The sequence below is a fragment of the Monodelphis domestica genome, chromosome 3, assembly GCF_027887165.1.
Source record: "Monodelphis domestica isolate mMonDom1 chromosome 3, mMonDom1.pri, whole genome shotgun sequence".
NCBI classification, from domain to species: domain Eukaryota; kingdom Metazoa; phylum Chordata; class Mammalia; order Didelphimorphia; family Didelphidae; genus Monodelphis; species Monodelphis domestica.
In genome coordinates this window covers 275,708,444-275,734,825 of record NC_077229.1, presented here as the reverse complement: position 1 = coordinate 275,734,825, position 26,382 = coordinate 275,708,444, and the positions used below count along the sequence as shown (strand labels likewise).

Genomic DNA, 26,382 nt, shown 5'->3' with positions numbered 1-26,382 from the left:
GATTAAATAATCAAAGTTTTTTAATAAAAAAAATATAAGACCACTCATAATAATCAAGGTGGGAGTTCTACTGGGGCATGAATTTGAATTTTCATAAGAAAAAAGAAAATGCATACTGCAGATAAGGAATAATGGAAGGTAGTTTTTATAATTTAGACTATCACTTATTACAAAATGAGAAGATATCTCTGCTGTTTTCCTACCTGGAAAGGGAAACAAGAAAATCAAATATTTGTCATGCAGCTATTTTAACATCCTTAAACTTTACAGCTTACCCCCTAAGTTATTCCTTTCCATAATCAACCACCATCATTCTCTCCAAAGCTTAGGTCTTTAAACTCTGGGAATTCTGTATTTTCTTTTCTCTCCATATTTAGTTCATCATCAAATTCTTCTGTTTCTTCCTTTATAGTCTGCTCCTCATTCCCTCTCCTTTATAAATTTTGAGTCACTTCCCTTGTCCAGTCAAGTTCTTATTACCTCATAACTGGGCTACTATAATTGTTCCTAGCAAATCTCTCTGCTACTCCTCTCCAATTCACTCTAAGCAGCTGTTCAAACCATCTTTCCTAAATATAGTTTTCATCATGTCACTCCTTAGCTAAAAGCTATCAAAGGCTTTCTAGAGCTCAGCTTAACAAATATAACTACAATTCCTGACCTTCAAGGTCCTCTAACAATCTACCTTTTATCTCACTAACTTTATTTATAGCTCCTTCCTGAATCAGATTCTCTGCTGCAGCTAAGCAAATCTCTCCCAAACTTCAAAATGATTTGCATATTCTTAGACTTCCCAAATATTGTATACTTTCACTGCTGCTATTTTGAATGTCCTCCCCATTAGACAGGGGATTTAGAGATGAAAAGACTAGTTTCAATATCTTTAAAGATATAAAGTTAAGTGATTTGTTCAAGATCACAAAACAGAACAGGGTTTGGATTTAAATTCAAATATTCCAACTCTAAATAGAACATTCATTACATAGTATAATGTGGGTACAATAGCAAACTCACAGGAGGATATCCAAGAAACACAAAGGAGGAAGCACTTTGGCATAGGTTAAATTAAGGATAAAATGGTATTTTTGCCAATACAGAGTTTTTCCTACAAATCACCAAAGATAAGGAGGACAGAGATGAAATGTTTAGGGTGCATCTCAAGTCAGAGCTATAATATTAATGGTGATGGGGAAGCTTTAATTTTATGAACATATGATGGGGTAAATTCATCTTCCAATTCTCATTCAAAACTTCAGTTAAAAAACAATTCACCCTTTTAATCATTATTTTTTCTCCCTCTTGTATGCAATTTACAAACACTCCTTTTAACTCCTCAACACAAGTATATAAGGAGTGCCTTTGTTTTATGAAATGTTTTACCAGTTGCTTGACCAAAGTAATCATCATCTAATATGAATGAGTCTCTCTTAATAGAAAGAGGCTCATTTTTGGATAGTATACATAGTCTATTTCTGGGACAATATTCATAGCCTTTAGAACTTGGAGGAACTTGGAAGAACAGAGCTCACACTTCACTGGCATAGACTTTCCAGAACTCAGAAGAACCTCACCAAAATCAGGCAATAGAGTAGGATTATCTCCTTAGTAACTAAAAATGGTTATAAAGCATATCTGACCTTTCTACTGATTGGTGTTATGAAAAGTGAAATATATTTCCTGTAGAAAAATTTCCCTGAAAAGTGGAGCTTAATGCACTGTGGCACAAGTTAGCATTATTACAACATAGACTGAACTGATCACTTCTCCATTTCTGGGATCTTCCCTCCAACACTATTAATGTCCTTGAAAATACCTTAACTTCCCCCTTCTACTAAAAAACTTTAGAGCCCATGCCTAGGGAACCTGGGTTCCACATCTACAATTTTGGGTTGCTTTGGTCAGAGAAAGTATGTTAGTTGTGTTGTAATATCCTCCAACTGATGTTACCACCAAATGTATTAACAAGTTCTTAAGTTTGAGGCTTCGTGCCTATATGTGCTATGTAAAGAAAAAGAACTTCTTGGCTTTATCAATTAATCCTATAAAAGAGAAAAACTGACTAGGGGAAGAGGGTGCTGGTCTGAGTTCTATTCTTTTTTAAGCCTAGTACTGCATATGCTATGTTAAGTTTTAAAAACATCAATGCAATCCCAATATTTATGAAGTACCTACTGTGTGTTGAGCACTGTGGTAAGTAATAAAAGTTTAGCTAAGACATAGCTTGCTCTTCTACTTCCCAGATATTGTATATTACAACTACTGTCATTTAGAATGCCCCTTCATTAGAACAGATTGAAAGATACAAAGCTTTCAAAGAACTTCCAGTCTCATACAAAGAAATGACTGTGTATATATATACATGTATGTTTACATATATGTGTATTTAGATTACATGTACAAAATATATAAAAGCAGATCCTAGAAATGCAAGCAAAATATTGTGATAGGTCAAAGACAGAGAAAGCTATTGCCAATTACTGATTTGGGAGGGGAAGTAATGGGGATAAGGAAAACCAAGAATTTTCAAGGGATGACTGACATATGAGCTGGACAAGCAGGAATTCACTGAGGATTGATGAGAGAGGGCATCATGTGAAGCATGAACAAGACAAGGCACTATTTAAACTAAATTTTACTATTACTCTATATTCATATATTATTGTTGTTGTTTTTTAAGAATCACCAAGACCTGAGGGGCAGCTAGGTAGCACAGTAAAAAAGAATGCCAGACCTGGAGTCAGGAGGAACTAGGTTCAAATGTGGGCTTAAATATTTGTGTGTGACTCTGGGCAAATCACTTAACCCCAATTTCTTGGCCTAACCCACGTTTTTCTTAAGAATTAGAACTGATACTAAGACAGAAAGTATTTTTAAAAAAGAATTATCCAAAGTTCTTTATGTATGTGCATATTGCATAATTTCAATCAAGACTATAACCTTCTAGAGAGTAGAGGCCATGCTATTTCCTTTCTATATCCTAATAGCCTCTCACTAACATATTTAGCTGTTGAAAAAAGTACAGTAGCTCTGAATAGTAAAAGAATGTGATTTATTAAAAACCATCTCTGAGCAATACTCTGTGCTAGGTGTCGGCAATACAAGGCAAAAACAAAACAATCCCTGCCCTTGAGAAGATTATATTCTAATGGGATAGACAATGTAAACAAATAATTAAATACAAGATAATTTGAAAGTGGTTTTGCTGGTAATGGCCAATTTTTCAATATATCTTATTTAACTTGTATGAATATTTTTACATTCTTATACTTTTTTAAATCTTTAAAATTAAATAATGTCTCATATACTCCTTAGCAATAATGCAAAGAAATGTTCAAGTGGTTCTATTTTCTCCCTCTTGTGAGCAGAATTATTTCAAATAAGGAAAATAATGTACATAGCACTAAGATATAAAAAACAGTTAATTGTCATGTACAACAATGTTAGCATAATCTGAGAAAGCTTTCAGGCTAGAAATATGAAGTACTTATTGTAGCTTGTATTGTAGCATACTACTTGAAATTTCATAAATAAAACCTACATACTTATAAGGATAAAATTAAAATAAGTCTTGCTTTTATTAGTGATAAAAAATTAATGTTTTTTTTTATTTTTCCCCATCCTTTAAGGTCCAATGTAAACACTAGCTCCCCCAGGAAGACTTTTCAGATTGCCTCCCCGCAAACCTCACAAAATTCTTTGGCAACTCTGCAATACACTTATTACTAATGACAATACTTCAATGTTAACTGCCCTCCTTTCCTACTAAAACAGAAGCTTCTTTAGGGCAGAGAACAATTCTTATCTAAATTTATATCTACCCTAGTGTCAGACACAGATATACAGTAAGTACTTAACAAGTGTTTGCCAAATTACGTAAGAGAATCAATGGCTACTGGAACTGAAGTATCCCCATAAAAACTTCATTAGCCACATGATCCTTTTAAGGTAAAGACAAGATTATATTTAAAGAACCAAAAGGTTTCTATTTTCTTGTTAGCTAATTAATGAAAACCCCATCAATCTTAAGTAATGGAACATGAAGCATTGTTTAGAGTCTCTTTAACCAACAATTTGGTTAGCAGTGGCAATATATAAATAAAGCATGTGGGACAATTTCCAAAACTGATCATTTTAAATAATTTTATTAGGGGTATAAGAATTTATATTCTAAAAAAGAAAACTTTTCCACTTGTTAGTTCTTGGGTAATCAAATAGTGTTTCAGCAGTTCTCTCTGCTCATTTTTTCCTTGGTTTTACTGAAGTTCTCTTATAACTATCCAATGGTAAATTCTTCCATTCTCTGCCTTTCAGCATTATTTTTAAGCATTACTGTATAATGTGTTTTTTTTCATGATGCAATAAAATTGTAATTAATAAGGGTCCATGGAAAGGCAAATATAAAATTAATTGGCAATTAAATAATCTAATTCTTAAAAACTGGTGGGTCAAAAAACAAATCCTAGAAACTTATGTACTTCATTAAAGAGAATGACAATGAAGAGACTACTTATCAAAATCTATGGGATATAGCCAAAATAGTACTCAGGGGAAAATTTCTATCTCTGAGTGCCTATATCAACAAAATGAAGAGGGAGGAGATCAATGAATTGGGCTTGCAACTTAAAAAACTAGAAAAGGAACAAATTTAAAGTCCTCAGATTAAAACTAAATAGGAAATCCTAAAAATTAAAGGAGAAACTAATAAAAACAACATAAAAGAACCATTGAACTAATAAGACCAGAAACTGGTACTTTGAAAAAACAAATAAAATAAAGTAACGGTAAATATGGTCTATGTGTGGGGAGGGGGGAGAGTACGGGCCAAGAGGGAGGCCAATCTCATCTTATCGGTGTTTCCCAGTGGCACCCTCACTGCAATGGGTGTTGTATACAACATCACTGTGGCAGTGCAAGCCACAAATGAAGCTGTGGAGTTCAGCATGAAAACAGATGCCCATAAGCTGCAGCTCAACTGTGTGGATGTCAAGGCTGAGAACTCCTCCTTTACTTCCTCCTTGTCCTTGGCTGAAGCAGCCAAGAGCAGCCTGCAGGTTGACCAGCTGCAAGAGAATATAGCCAGTGCCCAGGCACTGGTCAGCAAAGGTGACAACTCCAAATTGGAGAAGGAGCTAGTGGATCTGAAGATCATCCCTAATGGCAGTGCAAAGACTTGAGACCTGAGGCTGAGGAGCATAGAGCCTGGGCAACAGAGCATGGAGCTTGGGCAGAGAATAATGTGTTTTTTCATGCCTTCATCAAAAATATCTTTGATCTGTATTTCAATTATTCTCAGAAACATTTTGTACAGATGGGAAACATGATCTGTAATTTTTTCCCCATTCCTTTGTTATCTTTACTGCATAATGCCTTCTAAATTATCTATATTCAACTGGAACAACCTCCAGGAAGTGATGCAGAGTGAAGGGAGCAGAACCAGAACAATGTACACACTGTGGTACAATCGAATGTAATGGACTCCTCCATTGGTGGTAATGCATTGATCCTGAATAACTCAGAATGTTACAGGAGAAAAAACACCATCCCCATCCAGAGGAAAAACTGTGGTAGTAAAAACAGTAAATAAAAACAACTCCTTAATGACATGGGTCGAAGGGGATATGATTGGGGATATAGACTCTAAATGAACATCCTAGTGCAAATACCAACATGGAAAGGGGTTCTGATCAAGAACACATGCGATACCCAGTGAAACTGCATGTCAGCTATGGGAGGGGTGGCAGGAGGGGAAGGAGGAATAGAAAATGTTTTTTGTAACCAAGGAACAATGTTTGAAACTGAAAAAAAAATAAGTCATATATCCAAAAAAATAATCTATATTCACTTTTCTAAATTGTCTTAATGGTGTTTACTATAGTTCTTTGGTGAAATGTATATAGTTGTAAGCTTTTTTTTGTCTTTGTAATGTCTAATGTTCATAATAAAATCTACATGTGAACTCAATATGAATCACTAAGAGAAATGGTCATAAGGTAAAAATTTTTAAAGGATAATAGATAATCAAATTTGCATCTTCTTATCATTCAATGGTTTTGACACTAAAAAAGGAAATCTATTAGCATGTAGCCTGGGAAAATATGCATCACTACCATTTCAGGATTAAATAACTATAATTTTAAAAATTGTTTTGGATAAGCATGATTCAATATTAGTGCCTTTAAAAAAACCTCATATGCCTTATTTTGTATGGTTGAAATAATGGTAAATTTGAAAACAATGGAAGTTATTTCAAAGGATTAAAAATTAATATTACCCTCCTATGGAATTTATTTTCATTCTTTTCCTTAAGTTTTATTACTACTTATGTGACCTTGGGCAAGTCACTTTGCTTTCTTATACCTCAATTTCTTTGTATGTAAAAGGAGAAAGTTGGACTAAAAGAGCATTATCAAAATCATTTCCACCAAACTCCCAAGTGCCAGGGTTACCAGAACCAGATTAAAATGTAATTGGAAAATGTTTAACATGATAAATAAAGGGGTCAGGGAACTTTAAATAACTAAACCTCGGGTGATGTCGATAACTCATCTGAGTTTATTCATCGAATGATTAACAAATTCCATCTGGATTATACACTCTCCATCTCAGTGATTCTAAACCACCACCACTCCACCCCACCACTGTCATTATTCAAATCTTTTCTTTATTACCCATGGTCAAATTTCCTAATCTCATCCTCCTGAAATTCAAATCTCCCTCCACTCCACCATGTTCCATTTCTAAGCTCACCCTCTCCCACCATCACTGAGTAACTTCTTTCCTTTGCAATTCATGCACTACACATCTACCACTCAATGAAAATTCTTTTAGGTACTGTCTACCTACCTCCAGGATATTCTGTCCTCTTTTCTTTAATGAGTTCAGTAACTGGCTCACAGTCTTTCTTCCCCAGCTCTTGCCTTCATACTGAATAACTTCCACATATATATTGATATACCCCCAAAAAACCCTGACCTCCCAGTTCCTCAAGTTTATTCATTTCCTATAATCTACTCCTTCACTCATTAGACTATTCAGAAATAGGTGTACTTAGTCTTGCCAACACTCATAGCAGCCCACTTCCATATTCAGGGACATGAACTGAAATTCCCTTAATTGATCACAAATGTTATCCCATTTCTTTCTCTGCCCTGCAACCCTAGACTCTGTACCTCACTGAGACCTCTAATTTTTCAACCCTTTAGTTACTTCCCAAGTCATCATCCCTACATTAGCTGTACTTACTTCCCTTCCCCATATTGATCCCTTGGCAAACCAGTTCAACTCTATGTTGTCCTCTTCTTGAATCCCTTACCCCTTACCCTCCAAACTTGCCTTGTCAAGTCTCTGCCCTGAATTACTCCCAACATTTGCTGCTTTCACTCCTCAAAAACTGCCAAAAGAAAAGTTGGGAGAAAATGATGAAACCATGTTGACTGGATCCACTAACAACAACAGCTAGCATTTATATTGGTTCCTATTAAGTGCAAGGTGCTCTGCTAAGTACTTTACAAATATCTCATTTAATCCTCAGGACAACACTAGGAAGTAGATCCTATTATTATCCTTGTTTTACAGATGAGAAAAAAAAGGCTAAATGACTTGTCCAAGATTACATAGTACGAATTCATATAATCTTGACTGGACTCTCACTGCTACAAGGCAAACCCTTTTATACCTCCCTAATGGACCTACAATCTCATGTAACACAAATTTTTCCAAAACTTTTTTCCTTCCTCAAACATATCACAGCCGCTCCCTCTCCTACCCTCTCAAATGTGAAACTTGATTCATATATCACTAATAAAATTGTGGCCATTTGTCAAAAGCTCCCTTTTCTACCCACTTCATCTCACATTGCCCAGATACTTTCTGCCTTGCCTTGTCTCACAATAAAAGGTAACTCTTCTTGCCAGGCCAAACAAGTGATCCTAATATATCTTGTCTTTGCCTCTGTCATCCTTACTTTCTCATTTACCTTCAATATTTGCCTGTCTACTGACTGCTTCCCTACTGCTTGCAAATATGACCTTGCAAATATGTCCCATCCTCCAAAAAACACTCATTTGATCCATCAATTCTTTCCAGCTCTCATCCTAGATCTCTCCTCCCATGGCTAAATTCCTTGAGGAGACTGTCTACAATTGATGGTTCCTTTCTTCTCAACTCTCTACAACCTGGCTTCTGACTTTAGTACTCAACTAAAACTGCTTTCTTCAAAATTACCAACCATCTCTTAATTGCCAAATTCAATGGAATTTTCTCAGGCCTAATCCCTATTGACCTCTCTGTAGCTTTTGACACTGTTAATCACCTTCTTTTCCCTGATAATCTCTTTTCTCTAGAAGGTTTCTATGATAATACTGTCATCTGTTTCTTCACCTACCTATCTTGACCTGTCTTTTATTGGATCCTTTATCTAGATCACACTGCTAATCTTGAGTGCCCTTCAGGGTCCTATCCTAGGCTTTCTTCTCCCTATATGCTGTTTCACTTATGATCATGCATTGCCTCTTAAATTCAACATATACAAAACTGAACTCATTCCCTTCCCTCCAAAACCACCTTCAGTACAAATTTCCCTTTTTTTGTCTAGGATACCACCACTTTTCAGGCCACTCAGGTTCACAACATAAGTATAATACTTGAATCCTTACTCTCTACCATATCCAGACTTTTTTTTTTAATCTAATCAAAGCTATAGCTATTGAAACTGAGTAAGGTCTGGAAACAGCAGACATACTCTTTTAAACTGATTAATATGCTGCTGCTTTGTGATTATTATGATGTGATATCAGATGATATGAGCTGTGTGGGGAAAGTACAGGATTAAGAGCTTAATAAGACTCATGAAGGTGACAAAGAGGCAGGACCAAAGTGGTTTAAGGCACCTTACTTCCGTCTTTGTCTCTGACTCATAAATGAACAGTCACCAAAGATACCTTTAAGTACAAACAATGTGCAGGTTCTCTAGATTTCATAGTCCACAACTACCAGGTGACTCCCAAGTCATTCCATTACCACATTGCTGAAAAAGAGAAGAAGAGCTGCATGTTTTAGATTCACCTCACATAGCAGGTCTCATATTTCTAGGTAAGCTCATCCCTGATTAGGCACTGGAATATAACTATTTATATTTAGTAATTTAGCTGAGTTTCCCAACTTGGTGAGCAAACACTTGCTAAGTTTTCCCCAAGTACAAAGCACTATAATAGGAGATTGCTGTGGTGGACGCAATTACCAAAAAAGAATCATGGAGTTTACAACTAGGTAAGGGAAATAAAACATATATAAAAATAATTCAAATAATTGGTAGCTCAGTGGATGGAGAGTCAGATCTAGAGATAGGAGGTCCTGGGTTCAAATTTGGCCTCAAGACACTTCCTAGCTACAAGTCACTTAATCCCAATTGTCTAGCCCTTAACATTCTTCTGCCTTGAAACCAATACTTTGTATCAATTCTAAGACAGGAGATAAGGGTTTTAAAACAATAAAAATAATTAAAATACAAAATAGAACAAATGTGATATATTCCTGCAAGAGAAATAACAAAATGTAACAAGTAGAAAGATGAAGGAGAGATAACTTTCAGTTTTTTCTTTTCTTTTTCTTGGGAGGTTGGCAGAAAAAAATTATGGAAGACTAAATGATGGAAGTCACATCCAGGCTGAATTTTTAAAGAACAGTAGGATTTGGCCAGGGAGAAGGGTATAGCAGAAAATAAGGAAAAGCAGAGAGTAAAGTCAATAAGAGGAGATAGCCCAAATAAAAGTAGGAAGTCTGAAAACAGACTAAACCTAAGATAATTATAAGCCTAAATTACCTGATACGGAATAATAAGGTTTTTAAAATAGTTTGCAACCATGGATGATTTTAAATGATGAAGGAATTTCAATTTGACTCAAGAATTTTCAATAGTTATCCACTACCCAGTGAATCAAGGTAGTGAAGTGATGACTTTGCTTTAAGAATAAGTACAGGATACTTTAGGAAACCCACTGAGAAGACACCAAACTATTCTATTAATTATTGATGAATTAATCTTCCTAGAATATAGCAGGACTGAAGGGAGGTAAAAAAAAAAGATGGGAGGTACAGATAATCATCTAATTTAGACAAAGGTAACCAAGGCCTGGGAAAGAGGGAAGGAAGGGGCAGCTACTGCAGACCTTGATGACTGAGTAGAAGTAAGGATAAGGGAGACAGAGAAGTCAAAGATGATTTCAAGATTCCAAGCCTGGTGACTGAGAAGTATAATGAATTGGACCTTCAAAATTGTCCAGTTTTGAGGGGAAGGAAGAGAAAAAGAAAACACAGCAAAATCCCATCATAAGCTGCTGTTTGAGAGTGAGACCTACATCAGCCAATAATGTCATCATCAAATCTAAAAGCATTGATTAAGTACCTATCATGTATCAGGCAATATGCAATGTGCACATATACAGTGAATTAAACAATCCCTATTCACAAGGACCTTATGAATATTGCAATGGGGAAAATAAATATATGTACAACTATAAGAAAATATAGATTAAATATAGGTAATGTAATAATAAACATAGATAATACAAATATATATAAAATAATTAAATAAAAAAGTTTGGAAGAGAAGGCACTAGGCTTTTGCTTTATGTGCTGAAATTATTTAGAGGACATAGTCTCACCAGAGTCCAAATATTATAATACTAAACAGTGCTAAAAAAAAGTTTTATTAGCATTAAAGAAATTTGAATATAATAATAGCTAACATTTATATAGCACTTTAAGTATTACAAATATACTATCTCGTTTTATCCTCATCCAAACCTTGGGGGGGGGGGGACAGTTATGGTATTATTATACCCATTTTGCAGATGAGGAAACTGACATTTGCCCAGGGTCCCACAGCTAGTTAGGTGTCTGAGGCTGAATTTGAACTCGGGTCTTCTTGTGCCACTTATTTGCCTTAAGGAGAAGAACATTGGCCTTTGGGTTAAGACCTGAGCTCAAGTTCTAGCTCTCATGATTATTAGTGATGCAACCTTGGCAAGCCACAATCTGAGCTAGGGTTTCTTCTCAGGGTGTTGTTGGAACATCAAATAGCAATACTAACACTTGCACTAGTTAAATTAGATCTTTGCTGAAAGGAAAACACTTTGCAATAAAATAGAAAAGATGAACTATAAATATTTTTCAAGTTTTCTGCTTTTTATTATTCTACACATTTATAGGTAATTAAAGCACATTTAAATTATCCCTTCTAATATGTCTGTGCTATATTTTTTTGCATTTTTGTCTATTTCTAGTTTAGCTTCTTCATTATTTGCATTTCCTACTAAGCTTCAGTCATTAAAGTTAAGTTATATAACTGTAACCTGAAGCATCTTCTTAAGGCCAAAACTAGTTAAACAAATAAATTCACTTTTCCTCTTTTAGCACTTTTCCTAATTAGGTTAATAATGCACTAATAAGGGAACAGTATCATTCTGATCTACAGATATGCCTCACTTACCATCATTAATTGGCCCTACTAAAATGCAGTATACATTCCAAGAGGAAGTTACTTCAAATCTGATCAGAGGAGGCAGGACAGAAGCATGACAAATGAGAGGGAATTCTTAGTTCTTACTAAGTCAAATAGGTGAATCTCCTGCAATCTACCGGAGCTAGACAAAAGCATTCACTAGAATTTTAGTGGAGTATTCTAATGAGGATGCTGTTGTAAAACTGATGTTAGGTCCAATTTGGTCAAGGCAGCCCCTATTTTCGTTCTATCTCATTTATCAAATAAGACAGAATTTTAAAGAAGTACTTAGCACAGTGTCTGGCTTGTAAAAGGCACTAAATAAACACTTATTTCCTTCTCTTCTCTTCCCTTCTTCACTAAGAAGGCAATTCATTATCATAATTGGTTAAATTATTTATGCTAACCATGACAAGGTTAGCATGAGTAATTGAAATCCAGAGTATCCTTACACTTCATTTACAATTCACTACAAAAAGCACTTATGTCATAAGGGAAATATGAAAATGATTAAGATATGCTTTAAGCTGTTTCCCAAACTTTTTACCAGCACAATTTAAAAAAGGAAGGAAATTAAATTGAGTTTTCATTCCTTTCCATCTCCCTACAAATTCTCTCATAGGGATGCTTATTAACAAGATCACAAAGTACAGAAATCCACAATTTGACTAGATAAATAAGACTACTTAAAAAAATGAAAATTTGTCATAAGAATTCAAATCTGTAAAAATAAAAATGGTTCCATTTATATAGGACTCATTGTAGATTATACTATTACTTTCAGGAAAATGCATTGTTTTGCAATTTGAAACATATTTCACCAAAGAGCTTTGTAACTGGGAACTGAATTTCTTTGCCTGAATAATGAAATAGCAAGCAATTTACCTTCCTTTAGTTTGGGATTAGCCTTAACTACCATGGTTCCATTCATTTGATTTTATTACTCATTGAGGTTTTATTAATGCCAATTAAGAGTTCAGAACCTGTCATTGCCTTAATTGCCCAGTACAACACACAATACACTGAGACAATGCACTTTAACTCTGTATCAAGAGAAACATTCAAAATTCCTTTAAATTAGTTCAAGTTTTGTAAACTACAGAAAATTAGTCCCACCCAAAGACAAAACCTGTTCAGAGAGAATGTTTAATCTATCTCTCATGTCTTGCTAATTTTACTTAGGCAATCTCTCTAGAAGAACAAGGTTGATTAGACTCTAACTACTCCTTCCAATAACATTTGTATTTATGGAAGCTGTACAAAGGGGGCACAGTTCAACATTGATTATAAAGATCACTGTCCATTTCTTGAAATCTTACACAATTGTTGGAATCCAATCCAAAAGTCATTTTGCTCCCCCAAAGTTTTCCTTCAGTCAAAGAGAACCTTCAGATGGAGCAATTCACTTTACAACCCTCCAATAATCTCAGCACCAATAATCATTATTTATTCAATGGATGACCTTTATTTTCCCCTTCAACAGTAAGCACCAAAGTGGAGGGGGTGTGCTAGGTCTTAGCTTTTTTTTTTTTTCCCCAGGGTCAGACACAGGGCCCTGGGCACTGAAGGTGATTAATGAATGTTGATTAAAACACCAGTGCTCCTTCTTACCCTTCTCTTTGGTACTTCAGGAATACTTACTTCCTAGCACTATTGGGCATTTTGATTAACTCCAAAATTAGTAGTTCACTGAAGCATACATGTCCACAGTGCAAACTGACACAGAATATTTGAAGCAAAGACCATTCCTATTGTAAACTGAGCCTTTTACTGAACATGTAGATTTTAGAAATAATGGGGTGAGAGATAAACCATTAGTCCCCTGACAATTCTAGGCTTAGATAAGCACTCTGCAACAGTAGCACACAAATGTGCAACTAATGACTTCAGCCCACTTCTTTATCTTCGATCTAAATAAAAGAGGTAGACAAATATGTGCTTACTTTATAAGGGACAGAGACCTCAGTATTAGTTCACAACACACAGGAAAGCTTTAGAGATTCACAATTCAAAGAAAACAAAACAAAATAAATTCAAAGCCAAGATAGTGATTCACTACACTAAGAGCAAGCCTAATGCTGCTGACTTAAATTAAAATTCAGTTTTTTCCAATCCATAAAAAAAAATAATAACATTTGAGTGGAAAGTCACCTCTTCAGTCATCTACTCCAAAATTCACTTGAAAGGAATTCTCACTATAATGCACCCATGAAGTGGCCAGCTGACTTTCCTTAAAGACCTTCAAGGAAGGAGGGAACCTCCCAGGTCTGAGGCAATCTATTTCACTTTGGACAGTACTAACTGTCAGGAAGTTTTTCTTCACATCAAGCCCAAATTGACCTCTTTGCAACTTCCATTCTACTCCCAATTCTGCCCCTCACCCCAGACCAAGTCTAATTCATTCTTCTCTATCTTCACCAGCTTGGTTGCCTTCTTCTGGAAACTGTCCAGCTTATCAATTTTTCCTTCTATCTCAAGTTTCTTTAAGATGTAGTTCAACCACCATCTTCTACAGTAGTGCCTTTCTGATTCCCTCAATGTTATTACCTTCTCTAACTAGTAGTTCATTACCATATACTTATTTTACTTTTTTTTTCAGGATATACCTCCCTATAAATGTATGATTTGTCTTTCCTTGATAGAACAAAAGCTCTAAATAGTCTCCCTGACCTCCCCTCCATTAATGCCATTGTTATTCCCATCTCCTAGACCAGTGCTGGCAAACCCTTTAGAGATAGAGTGCTATGTCCTGCCCTCACCCCACCCCCCAAACTGAGTGCCATGCCCCTCCCCCCAACCAACTGCCTGGCACACCCCATCCCTTCTTACCCCACATAGGGGAGGGAGAAAGTGCTCCCTTCGGGCTGCTGGGTGGGTGAAGTGAGGAATATCCTCAGTGAGTGCAGAGAGGGGGAGGGGTGTGGCCCAAATGCTCCACTCCCCTCCAGCTCTGCCACCTGTGAGCTGCCCACATTACCCCCTGTGCACTCCCATTGGGCTGCTGGGAAGAAGGGTGGGGGCTGTGAAAAAATGTCATCAGGCACAGTGAAGAAGGGGAGCAGAATAGCCCTGCTTGAGTCCCTCTGCCTTTCTAGTAATGAAGGGGAGTCAGTTGAGGGAGGCTGCCCAGTGCCCACACAGATTGCTCTTTGTGCCATCTTTGGAATCCATTCCACAGGTTCACCATCACTGTCCTAGACTCATCACCTCAAGGAATCTTAACTTTGCTACCTCCATAACATGTTACAATTCTAACACCTTTCTCTCTACTCACATAAAACTGAGTTTGGCTTCTCATCACCTCTTGCCTAGATGATTGCAATGACCTCCTAATTGGTACTCCATTCCATCCTCCACACAGCCTCTAATGTGACTTTCCTTAAACATAGCTCTATGTCACTCCCCTAGTTAATAAACTTCAGAGGATTCCTATTCCTTCTCGAACCATATATATATATATATATATATATATATATATATATATATATATATATATATATATATATATATATATATATATATATTCATGTATGATTTTAAAGTCTTACACAACTTGACCCCAATCTAGCTTTCCAATCTCATATGTATTATTTCCCTTTCCGCACACTAGGTCCATGAAGAATCGATCTCTCTCTATTCTAAATACATGGCACTCCATTTACCATCACCATGCCTTTGCATTGGTTCTCTCCCCCCCCCCATGCCTGAAATACAGTATCTTCTCACAGAATTCTTATTTTCCTTTGAGATGCAATTTTCAAGCACCACCTTCTATACTATACCTTCCTGATCTTCTAAACTGGTATTGCTCTCCTTAATCCATTTGTAGTTTGTTATCATATATTTCTTTTGCATTTATTCTGCATATACTTATATATGTACAGATTGCCTTTCCTGATAGAATATAATTTCCTTGAAAGCAGGTACTCTCATTTTTGTCTTTGTATCTAAGTGTTTACCATAGTGCTTGACATCTATAAAGTATTTAATAAATGCTTAATTTATAGTTTCATATCACTTTTCCTCTAAACTGTTAAAACTATTGAGATATAAATTAGTAGGCAAAGGAGGCTAGACTAGATGATCCCTAATATTCCTGTCTGCTTCCCTCCAGTCTTGCATCTCCAACTATCTATTAAATGATTAGATGTTCTGAAGACATTATAAATTCAACATGTTCAAAACTGATCTCATCATTTCCTCCCCCTAAACTCTCTCCCATTCCCAACTTCCCTATTAATGCCAAGGGAAGTATCACCGTCATCCTAGACCCCTCTCCATTTTACCTTCATTACATCTCTCAACTATGTTCCCTTCTCTCCTCAGATACTGCTGATATGGGGATATGAGTTTTCCCTACATACCCCCAAAGCCCAAAGGTGTCCCAGGTCAGAGAATACATAAATAATTCATTTTCTCTTACATTGCTGCAGTGCTGAGGGAAGGTGACTTTGAGATGAGAATATCCCCTCTGGCCTCTCCCCTCATTCTAAATGAACTCAGATAGGTACCTCCCAGCTTTCTTCTGAGAGCATCTGTTTTGAGCTCAGATATCTAACCATCCCCTAAACTGGACAAGTTCACCTCCTTTTGACTTTGAATCACAGGACAAAAGCACACGACCCATCTTGGGTTCCAGAGTCCCAAAAACATCACTTCCATCATCCAGTCTCTAGTCATGTAGGCCCTTTTGTCAGAAGGGTATAAGTATCCCAAATCCTACCTCCTTTGGGAGGCAGTATTCCACCTGCTTCTGCCTCCCCAGCCATTCAACCCAATAATTCAACTTACATTCAATTTAATAAATCTGTCTTTTAATCTTAAGCTCATTATTGAAGTGTGTCTTTCTAGACAAGGGTACCCATCCGGACCCAAGGTTTTACTTCAAAGCTCTTCCACAACACTGCCACCACCTTCATTTTCTCATACCTGAGCAATACTACTACTTCTAGTAGGGAAACCTGATAAAAGTCTCTCCCCACTCCAAACCATCCTCCATTCAGCTGCCAAAGCTCCTAAGGAGCATCCTCCTACTCAATAACCTCTAGTAGCTCCCTATCACCTCCAGGAGCAAATATATTTTGTTCAAAGGCCTTCAAAACTTAAAGCACACAAACATATACCCCCCCCCCCACACACACATTTCTAGTTTTCTTACACTTATCCCACTAACTCTTCTCACCCCTGCCAGTGACACTGACTTGGATATATAACAAACAAGACTTTCCATCTCTTAGCTCTGGACATTTTCTCTGGTTATCCTCATGCTAGGAAGGCTCTCCCTTCTCATCTCCACCTCCAGGTTTCTCTGTCTTCCTTCCAAGTCCTAGCTAAAATCCCACCTTCTATCAGAAGCCTTTCCCAGTTCCCTTAAGGCTAGTGCCTTCCTTCTGTTGATTATTTCCAAATTACCCTGTATACATACTCTCTGTACCTACTTATTTGTCTTATGTCTCCCCCCAGCAGATTGTGAGCTCCTCCAGGACAGTGATTGTCGTTTGCCTTTCTTTGTATCCCTAGGACTTAGTATAATGCTTGGAACTAGGTGCTTAATGAAGGCTGATTGACTGCCTGATTGACTTTCAACTCTCAATTCTATGATCCTAAAAAATATTTAAAGAGACAAGCTTGGGCCCCAGGAAAACACTAAACACAACAGCCCAAGTATAATATTTAGGCTTAATATAAGGAAAATACTTCCTAACATTAGAGTTATTTATTAAAAGCTGAAGGAGCTACCTCATGGGACAGTGAAAACCTTAGAACAACAAGAGGTGTTTTATGGAGAATGGCAGCATGAAGTGAGAAAAAGAGTACAGAAAAGGAAGGGGGAAAGGACAGGGTCAAAGAGAGTCTTTGTAAATTTTGTTTAGGTTTGTCTGTAAGCCAGGAAAAGTGGGGAAAATCATCTGCTTCCTCAAACCTACTTCTCTTGGCTCTCAGATCCAATGTTTGTCAGTCTATGAGTACATGCTGGTTCACTATGGTTCAGCTTCAAATTTAAAAGGATTTTGTTGTCTAATATAGAAACTGAAAAACTTTTGTTTTACTAGGGGAAAAAATATTTCAAGTTACCAGCACCTGACAGAAAACTTTGGTAATTCATCTACTTGTCTAGTCCTAACACCTCTTCCCAATCTCCAAGGCTCCAATCTCCACTTGCCTTTTGAACATCTCTGACTAGATATCCTGTAGACATCTTAAACTCAACATGTCCCAAACTGAAGTCATTATCTTCCCAAGAAATCCTCCTCTATTTCAAATTTCCTAATTATTGTCAAGGGTCCCACCCTCTTCCCAGTAATTCAGACTCATAGATTACATGTCATTCTAACTTCCTTATTCTCTCACCTCCACCTCTTCTCTATATCCAATCTATTGCCTATACCTGTCAAATTTACCTTCATAACTTCTCTTGTATATGGCCCTTTCTTTCCTCTGACACTGCCACCAACTCAGTGCAATGTCATTACCTCATGGACTGCAAGACTACTAATTGGTCTCCTTGCCTTAAGACTGCCATCTTCAATCCCTACTATACTCTAACCATGTCATTATCCTACATTCAATAAATTCCAGTTGCTCCTTTTACCTCCAGGATCCAATATAAAGTCTTTGGCATTCAAAACCTTTCATAACCTGCCCCACCTTTATATTCTTGTTAGCAGTTAACATTCTATCTCCTAACTCCTAACATATTAGCACTTAATACTCAATATCCTAACTCCACATATTTTCTCTGACTGACTCTCATGTCTAAAATGCTTTCCTTCCTCTTCTCTACTTCCTGGTTTCTTTAAGTCTCAGCTAAAGTCCTACCATCTGCAAGAAGCCTTTACCAGTCTTTAACTTTATATCTTAACTCTTAAGACTATCTCCAATTTTTCTTACATCTTGTTTGTAAATTATTGTTCATATGTTGCTTCCTCATTAGACTATGAATTTCTTGGGAGTAGGGACTATTTTCTGCTTTTCTTTCCATGCCCAGCACTTCGCACAGTGCCTGGTACACAATGAGTATGCTGTCTAGGCAGTTTATTCATTAGGGCTGTGTATAAGACATAGCCCCTGTCTCCATTTCAGTTATGATTCAATAACAAATAACAAAAAAAAAGACATTAGATTGGGTTCTAATATCAACTTGACCATGAAATAGGTAAATCCAATTTAAATCTTGGCTTTGGTTGGTAGAGTAATCAATCATATCATTCTCAAATGGGGAAAAGGCAGGTAGTATAACTCCTTTAGCCCTTGCCCTCCATCAAGATTCTTCTTTTCCTCTTTCTTGTTCTGAAATTTGGAGTCATCACTATTTGATCTTGCTGTGTAATGTAAACTTAAAACCAAGACCCTAAGAAAGAGGATCATGTTTTTAATCATTGTAGAGTACTTAAGTACATCTTGCATAGGTGGCCCTTTATTTTCTTGGTCATAACCACAACATAAATATTAAGTTCTGAGTTAAGAAACTGATGGAAAAACATACACTGTAGTGACCATGTGAGGAACTATGAGTTCCTACTGCTGAGAAAATCACAGATCCTTTTCTTATTCCTCTAGGCAAAACATCATTTTCTCAGAGAGCAGTTTTTTAGTGAAACACTTCAAGTATCTGCTCCTGGGTTTCAGAAGTATAAGGGTAATAAATGAAGCCTATGTACAATAGTAATACCCAAACCCTTCATTTTATCCCCTTTACCTCTTTCTTCCAATTTACACCAAAACGCATAAAAAGTAGCAATTCATCAAGTTTTAGCTATTTCTTTCTCCTACTAGTTTTTGTACTTAAAGAACTAAAAATTAAGAGAATAACTAAAATATGGGCAACAGAAAGGAGATGAAAAACAATCTCTGAATAACCAGAGCTAGATGTATACATAGATGTGAAGGCCATATTGAGGAAGATTCTCCACACTCATCTAAAGAGTTAGATGGCGATAATTTAAAACAGTCAGTAAAATAATCCCTAACCCACATGCCAATCAACTTAAAAAAAACATATTAACTTTTTTTTAAGAGAGGGAAAGCTCAATGGTGTTAGGGGAAAATACATAGGAAAAAGTCATTAATTTGGCAATCACTAATTTGTCATTTATCATAATTATAGGCAAAGACTAAGTTAATGTTTATCTTTGTCTTTCCACATAGTTGGGAGCTCAATAAATATTTGTTGACTGGAACAGAATTCTAGGTATGAAAAGCAGATATGACAAGCAAATGAGTAGTATAAATAAAAAGATTTCCAGGCTAATGTTTGTCTACTGAAAAGAACATGCTTTTCAAGCACTTTCAAAACATCCATTTAAATGCACATATGCCTGCAATATGCCTGTACCTGGTGAGCTCATTATGGTTAGAGCACTAAGTAAATAACAAACACAAGGTCCTAGGGTTTGAGTCCATGAGCCCTTTGCTTGGTTTGATGACCAAGCTCCAAGTCATATTATGCTCCAAGTCAACCAAGGACACAAGACCAATGGATCAGCAAAAATCTGTCACCATTAATCAAAAAGCCCCTAAAGATAACAAGTAGCCTCTTCTGGCTCTTAAAAGATAGCCTATTATACTGTTATTGATTAATATTGTTTAGGCTGGTACATGTAGGGTACATCCAAATAATAAAACTTCATTAAAAGTATGTTGTGCTGTAATTAGAAGAAAAGGAGAAAACAAGGGAAAAATTTATAGCAAATATCTCTGATAAAGACCTTACTTTTCAAATATACAGATAACTGAGTCAAATTTATAAGAATACAAATCATTCTCAATTGATAGTCAAAGGCTATGAGTAGGCAGTTTTCAGATTAAGAAATTAAGACTATAATCACATGAAAAAATGCTCTAAATCACTCTTGATTAGAGAAATGCAAATTAAAACAAACATGAGGTACCACCTCACACAAATCAGATTGGTTAATATAAAAGAAAAGTAAAATAATAAATGCTGGAAGGGGTGTGACAAAATTGGGACACTAATGCATCAATGGTAGAATTGTGAAATGACCCAACCATTCTGGACAATGATTTGGAACTATGTCCAAAGAGCTTTGATCTGGCAATACCACTACTACATCTGTCTCCCAAAAAGATTTTTTTTAAAGAAGAAAGAACTTGTTTCTACAAAAATATTTATAACAGCTCTTTTTTGTGGTGGAAAAGAATTGGAAACTGAGGTATGTCCATCAATTGGGGAATGTCTGAACAAGTTGTGATATATGGAATATATGTGACATATGTGATATATTACATAATGGAATAGTACTGTGCTATAATAAATTAGGTGAAGTATAACTTAAGAAAAGTCTGGAAAGAACTATATGAACTGGTATAAAGTGAACTGAACCAGAAGAACATTGTAAATAGTAATAGCAACATTATCATATAATGAATACTTAATGAATGAATTAGCTATTCCTAGCAATACAGTGATCCAAGACAATCCTCAAGGACTCAAGATGAAAAATACCATCTACCTCCAGGGAAAGAACTGATGAAGTCTGAATGCATACCAAGGCATAATATATTTCACATTATTTCTTCACTTTTTCTTATCTAAGTTATCTTTCACAAAAGGATTAATATGGAAAGATGTTTTATATTATTATACCTGTAAAATTTATTATCAGATTACCTACTTTCTCAGAGAGGGAGAGGGGAGGAAGGGAGGTTGAGAATTTCGCCCAATTTTAAAGAAATTGTTAAAATTGCTTTTTCGTGTAATTGAGGAAAAAATAAAATATTAATAAAAAAGTTTTAATAGAGAGAGGGTAGTATAGTGGATAAAGAGCAGGCCTTCCAATCAGTAAGACCTTGATTCAAGTCCCACATCTGACACATACTGTCAATGTGATAATATACAAGTCACTAAATCAGTGCTCCTAGACAACTTTCTAAGACTAGAAGTTTGATTAGCATGAATAAAGGGAATTTCCTCATTAGGAGTTCCAAAGCCCATGAAATCTATTTGTAGAAATAGTTACACAGCATCATTCAAAAAAAACTCCTTTATCCTAATAGCTCTGTATAAGTGAATTATCAACATAAAACTATTTCCTTTTCTTCATTTTCATAAGAATCTACTTTTATATAGAACTATTTCCTACAGGCAAAATTGATTTTTTTTCTTATTCTAATACTGTGAGTAGAGGTAAAAGATAATACCTGACATTTAAATAACTTTCATTTTTAAGTCTGCAAAGCCCTTCATGTACATTATCTCATTTAATCTTCCAAAAAAAAAACAAAAAAAGTGAGATTACCACAAGTATTATATTCCTTTTTTTATAGAAAAAAGAAACTGAGTACAGATAAGTGAAGTGACTAGCCTATGGTCACAGAAATTAGTTTTTTTTAAAAAAAGATAGAGATCATAGGATTTAGAGCTGAAAGTGATATATCAGGATTGAAATGCCAGGTTTTTCTGAATCCCAGGCCAAGTCTATATCCCCTAAGCTGTGCTGCTTTTCAGAGAAAGAGTGGTAGCTAGAGGATAGACAGCAATACAAGAATGCAAGGTGCCAATGTAAAATGAAATCTGAAATTTTCTAATTTACCATCCAAATTGCATTAATGAAAACAGCCTTAAGGACCCTTTGTTTCCTACTGTTAGATTAGCCAGTTAAGATGAAAACCCAATAAGCAGGCTGACCAGAATGGATGTGAAACAAAAGAGAAAAAAAGAAGCATTGTTGGGAATTATGAAGAGCTCTGTAGCTTTCAACATCACAAATAGATTTTTAAAAAATGCAACAGGATGTGAAATAAATGGTGACAACCTTTTTCAAAACTTAAAAAACTGTTTGGGGAAGCACAGATTGAAAAGAAAAGGATAAGAACCAAATTGCATTAAATCTTGTTAATAGCTTTCATTTTTACTTCAAACACAGGCTATTTGTGTGTCATTTCCACGAGAAGAGTTTGCCCCACTTTTCTCCATTATCCTAAAATATTTGTTCACACAATTCTCTAAATGAAGCAAGTATAATATGGATGACAGACATATCAATAATTTCAAGATAACCAAAAAGTTTGCATACCTACAGCATATTATAAAAAACGTTGAGAAATGGGGCTATCAGGATGCCTTGGGGGGGGGGGACAACTACTAAAATTAACATATGTCTGAATGCCTAAAAGTACTTAACTGACCAATATCCCAAATGCTGCAAGGGTTAAAATACAACTTTATTAATTCCCTCACTATTTCTCAACAAGTCATGGTATGATACTTTGAAACAGTATGTTGGTAATTAATTATTTAATAAGAAATTCTACAAATGAATACTTTAAAACTGTTACCCTTCATTGCCTTTGAAAATAGTCTTTATCTTAAATCTGAATGAAAATTAGCTTTGTATTACAAAAAAATTCTAAAAATTTAACATGTTTACCTATAAAATCCACCTACCTAAAGACTCTTTCCTATAGCAACTATGTTCCAAATTAGTGAAACTAATCACTAATACTAAGAGATCTAACATCTTTAAAGGTGTTATACTGAAATAACAATCGTTAAATGGACTCATTTGTAATTTTTAGTAGTTCTTGAAGAACTTGTAGTAAGTCTATAATGTACTATCACTTCAACCAAATCAAATTTTAACATGCAAATTGGATGACTCTACAACTTTTCAGAAAATATATTTAACAGCAAATGTGCACAAAAGACTACTGGATCTTGTCATTCTCCAAAACATGCCTGCTTCCTTAGCCAGAAAAAAATAAATCCTTATAGCAAAATGAATGTACTCCCACCATCTTCAAACTCTGTCTACAGCGTGGCTAACTTTGAGCTATATCCTTTCTATAAAAGCCCAAACTACTTTTTAAACTTACTCATCAGAAAAATCCAACACTTGTTAAGGACCATGGGCAAAGCATGACTTCGGAATCATTATTTGTATCTACTGATCTTTGTACATAAGATACAGACAGATACATCATGCTTAATATAATTACTTCTATTTCCTATTCCTCTCCTCTTACATTATGTATCTTAGGAGAAACACACATTTTTAATGTCCTCCCAACCCTTCTGGAGCTCATATTTTAAGGGTGAGTTTTCAGAAGACTTGGGAGAGATAGTCTTTACAATCTTCAGTCTGGTTTTAATCCTGCATGGCTATTATGTATCTTAGTTTTCAAAGAGCAAATATTTCAGATCACGAAGGTAAAGCGCCTAGAGAAGCTAGTAGTACCCACTAAATAGTTAACTATCAGAGGGAATTCGCAAGCCTTCTATGAATCCTTGCACAACATGCTCAAGGAAATGTTCCCTCTCCATAGCCTAAGATCACAAGAAGGCAATTCCACCTCGGGTTGCTCCCTCAAGTAATATCTGGTCCAAACATATATGATCGATCTCCAAACAAGAAGAGATGAAGGGGGAACCATGGTGAGACAGTGGTCAATGAACACGTAAAAAATACATACAGGCACGCATACCCACACACCTCCCTTGAGAGGGAGGTAGAGAAAGGAAAGAAATGCATGGGGGGGGGGGGGAAGCAGCTGCAGAAAGAACTAAGGAAGAGGAGGGAGAAAGGAATCAAAGCTAATTACAGCACGTTTTCTTTTTGCAAAGGGAGAACACAGATCAGGTACAGTGGGCACCGAGATGGTCATCAATCTGGAAGCAGGACAGCGCAGGGCAGAAATCCAGGAAGGCTCGGTGCCCAGTTGCAGGGGCAGCGCCCAGACCCAGTGGAGGTAAATGGAACAAGAGGGTTAAATGAGCGGTAAAGGAGAAGGATGAGAAGAAAGTGGGTCCAGAGGAGGTGGGGTGGGGTGTCACCTGTATTGTTTGAAGAGCTGGTCCGACTCTCGGAAGCCGTTGTTGAGCAGCATGTTGATGCCGGCCAGGGCCAGCTCGGCGTCGTGCAGGGGCGCCGCGGCCGCCGAGTCCTGCTCGCTCTCTTCCCCGCGCCGCCGAGGCGGCCGCTGCTGTTCCGACCCGGCCATGGAGAAAGAGGCGGAGGAGGCTGCGATTGGAGGGTATGGGGGAGGGGGCTTTGATAAGCCCCAGGAATGAGGGGCACTAGCCCAGGGAAGAGCTTGAGGGGCAGCACCTGCAGGGAAAGAGCAGGGAGGAAGAACTGGAGTTGCAGCTGCTGCTGCAACTGCTGTCCCTGCAGTTCGTCGATAGGACGTGGAAGTCAAACCCTCGCGTGGCGGCCGCCGCCGCTGCCGGTAATTACTCAGCAGCCTTTCCCGGGGCCGGCAGATCTCTTTCCTCTCCCCACGCTCAGAGATCGCGGTCGCACAGAAGCGAAATCCGTTTCCGGGGTGCCTCCGACCCCGCTGTGCGGGTCCCCCGAGGGGCCGCGGCGCCACCCTCACTTCCTGCAGCGCTCTCCCCTTCTGAAGTCCTAGCTCTGGGATCAGTGTCTCCTACTCCCCCAGGCTTGTTCCCACTCTAGGGTACCCGCACCCCTGCCCGCCCGCTAGCCTTGATGAAAAGCTAGCCGCGAGGCTGGGGAAGGCGGGGAGATGAACTGTCCGCCCCTGGAGCCTCCACGCGCAGCCAGCCCACCCGGCCTTCCTCCCAGCTCGGAGCGGAGCTGTAGTGGCCAGGGCGTCTCAGCTCCCTAGCCCCAGAGTCGCGCCACCGCCCGCTCCGAACCGCAGCCAGGCTGCTGGGTGCACTGGGCGGGTAGCTCCGGCAGAGGGCCACCGCTCAGTCCCGCGCAGATCTTCGCTTCGTCTAGCCCTTTGCAAGCCTGGCTGCTCCTGAGCAGCACCCCTTCCCCCAACCCGGACTGAACCATCCTGGAAAATCGCGAAGGGGGGGGGGGTGAGGAATGAAAGGAAGAAGGGCTAATTGGAGGAGAAAAGAAGACGAGGAGGGTTGAGGACGAGTATAAAAATTGAGTCAGAAAAAGAATCTTGGCAATAAACCAAGAAACTCAAGGAGGGAAAAATATAGAGCAACCTCCACCTGCTCCCTTTCTCTATCCTCAGTGCTTGTGTCACACTACTAGACTCGAAGGCACAAGCTCTTTCTCCCCTCCTTTCTTGCCTGTTTCACACACACTCCTCCCCCTTCCCCATCAAGCCTCTTTCTTCATTCTAACAGCTAGGCTCCTCCCATTCTCTCTGCAACAGCCAATCCCGAGGGAAGTAGGAAGAAAGGGGAGGGGCAAGTCACTCCTGCACGTGGGGGCCTGTTGGAAAGACGAAGGCTCCACAGCTCCCCTCTATTAGGGGTGCTCAGCTACCCTGGGTCTTAGCCAGCTCAGGGGCTCCTGTTTGCTTCCTGGAAGAGCCTCAGGTGTATCACGACCTAGGAGGTTTCTTCCTCTTCACAGTGGTTCTTCGAAGCTTTTGTTTTGTTTGTTTGTTTTATGTATTTTAGGATGTCATGAAAGTGTAGAATTGACAACCTTAAACACCAGAAACTTCCCTTTAATAGTTAGGGGAAAAAAGGAGGAAAGCAGAAGGGAAGGACAAGATAATCCCACCTACACAGCTTAACCCCAATACCCTTCTCTAGGTCCCCTTCTACTTAGGAATTTACTGATGTGCCTTTAGAAGAGCATATTCACTCAATGAGGAAGACAAAATGAGTCATAGGTTACCCAACAAACTAGGTCAACAATTCAAGAAGCACCATGGCTTTGACTCTGACCACATTGCATGTCACTGCCATGGTTCTGCCATATTCCATTTACTGCCATATTTCTCCTCCCTTGATTTGCCAATTAGTTCATAGGCCAGATTTAAAGCCAAAAGGCACATGAGTCTAGTCTAGTCCTCTCAATATATAGATAAGGAAACTGAGTTCTAAAGAGGTTAAATTACTTGCCCAAGTTCACCCAGGTAGTAAATACTAGAGGTAGAATTTAAACCTAATCAATCTTTCCACTACTCTGTATTCTTGTTGC

General features: G+C 37.5%; 1 protein-coding gene across 2 annotated transcripts in view; it reads right to left on the bottom strand.

Annotated features, from left to right (window-relative positions):
* TTC39C (tetratricopeptide repeat domain 39C) overlaps positions 1 to 25,535 on the bottom strand; it is a 110,767-nt gene extending 85,232 nt beyond the window's left edge. The window contains exon 1 of one of the 2 annotated variants that reach the window (XM_001362747.5): positions 24,294 to 25,535. In XM_001362747.5, coding sequence (XP_001362784.1) covers positions 24,294 to 24,460 — 167 coding nt within the window. In that variant the 5' untranslated portion in view covers positions 24,461 to 25,535. Of the gene's footprint in view, positions 1 to 275; positions 3,135 to 24,293 lie in introns of those variants that run through there. The other variant, XM_007487605.3, reaches the window with a different exon arrangement.
* Positions 25,536 to 26,382: the final 847 nt, after the last annotated feature.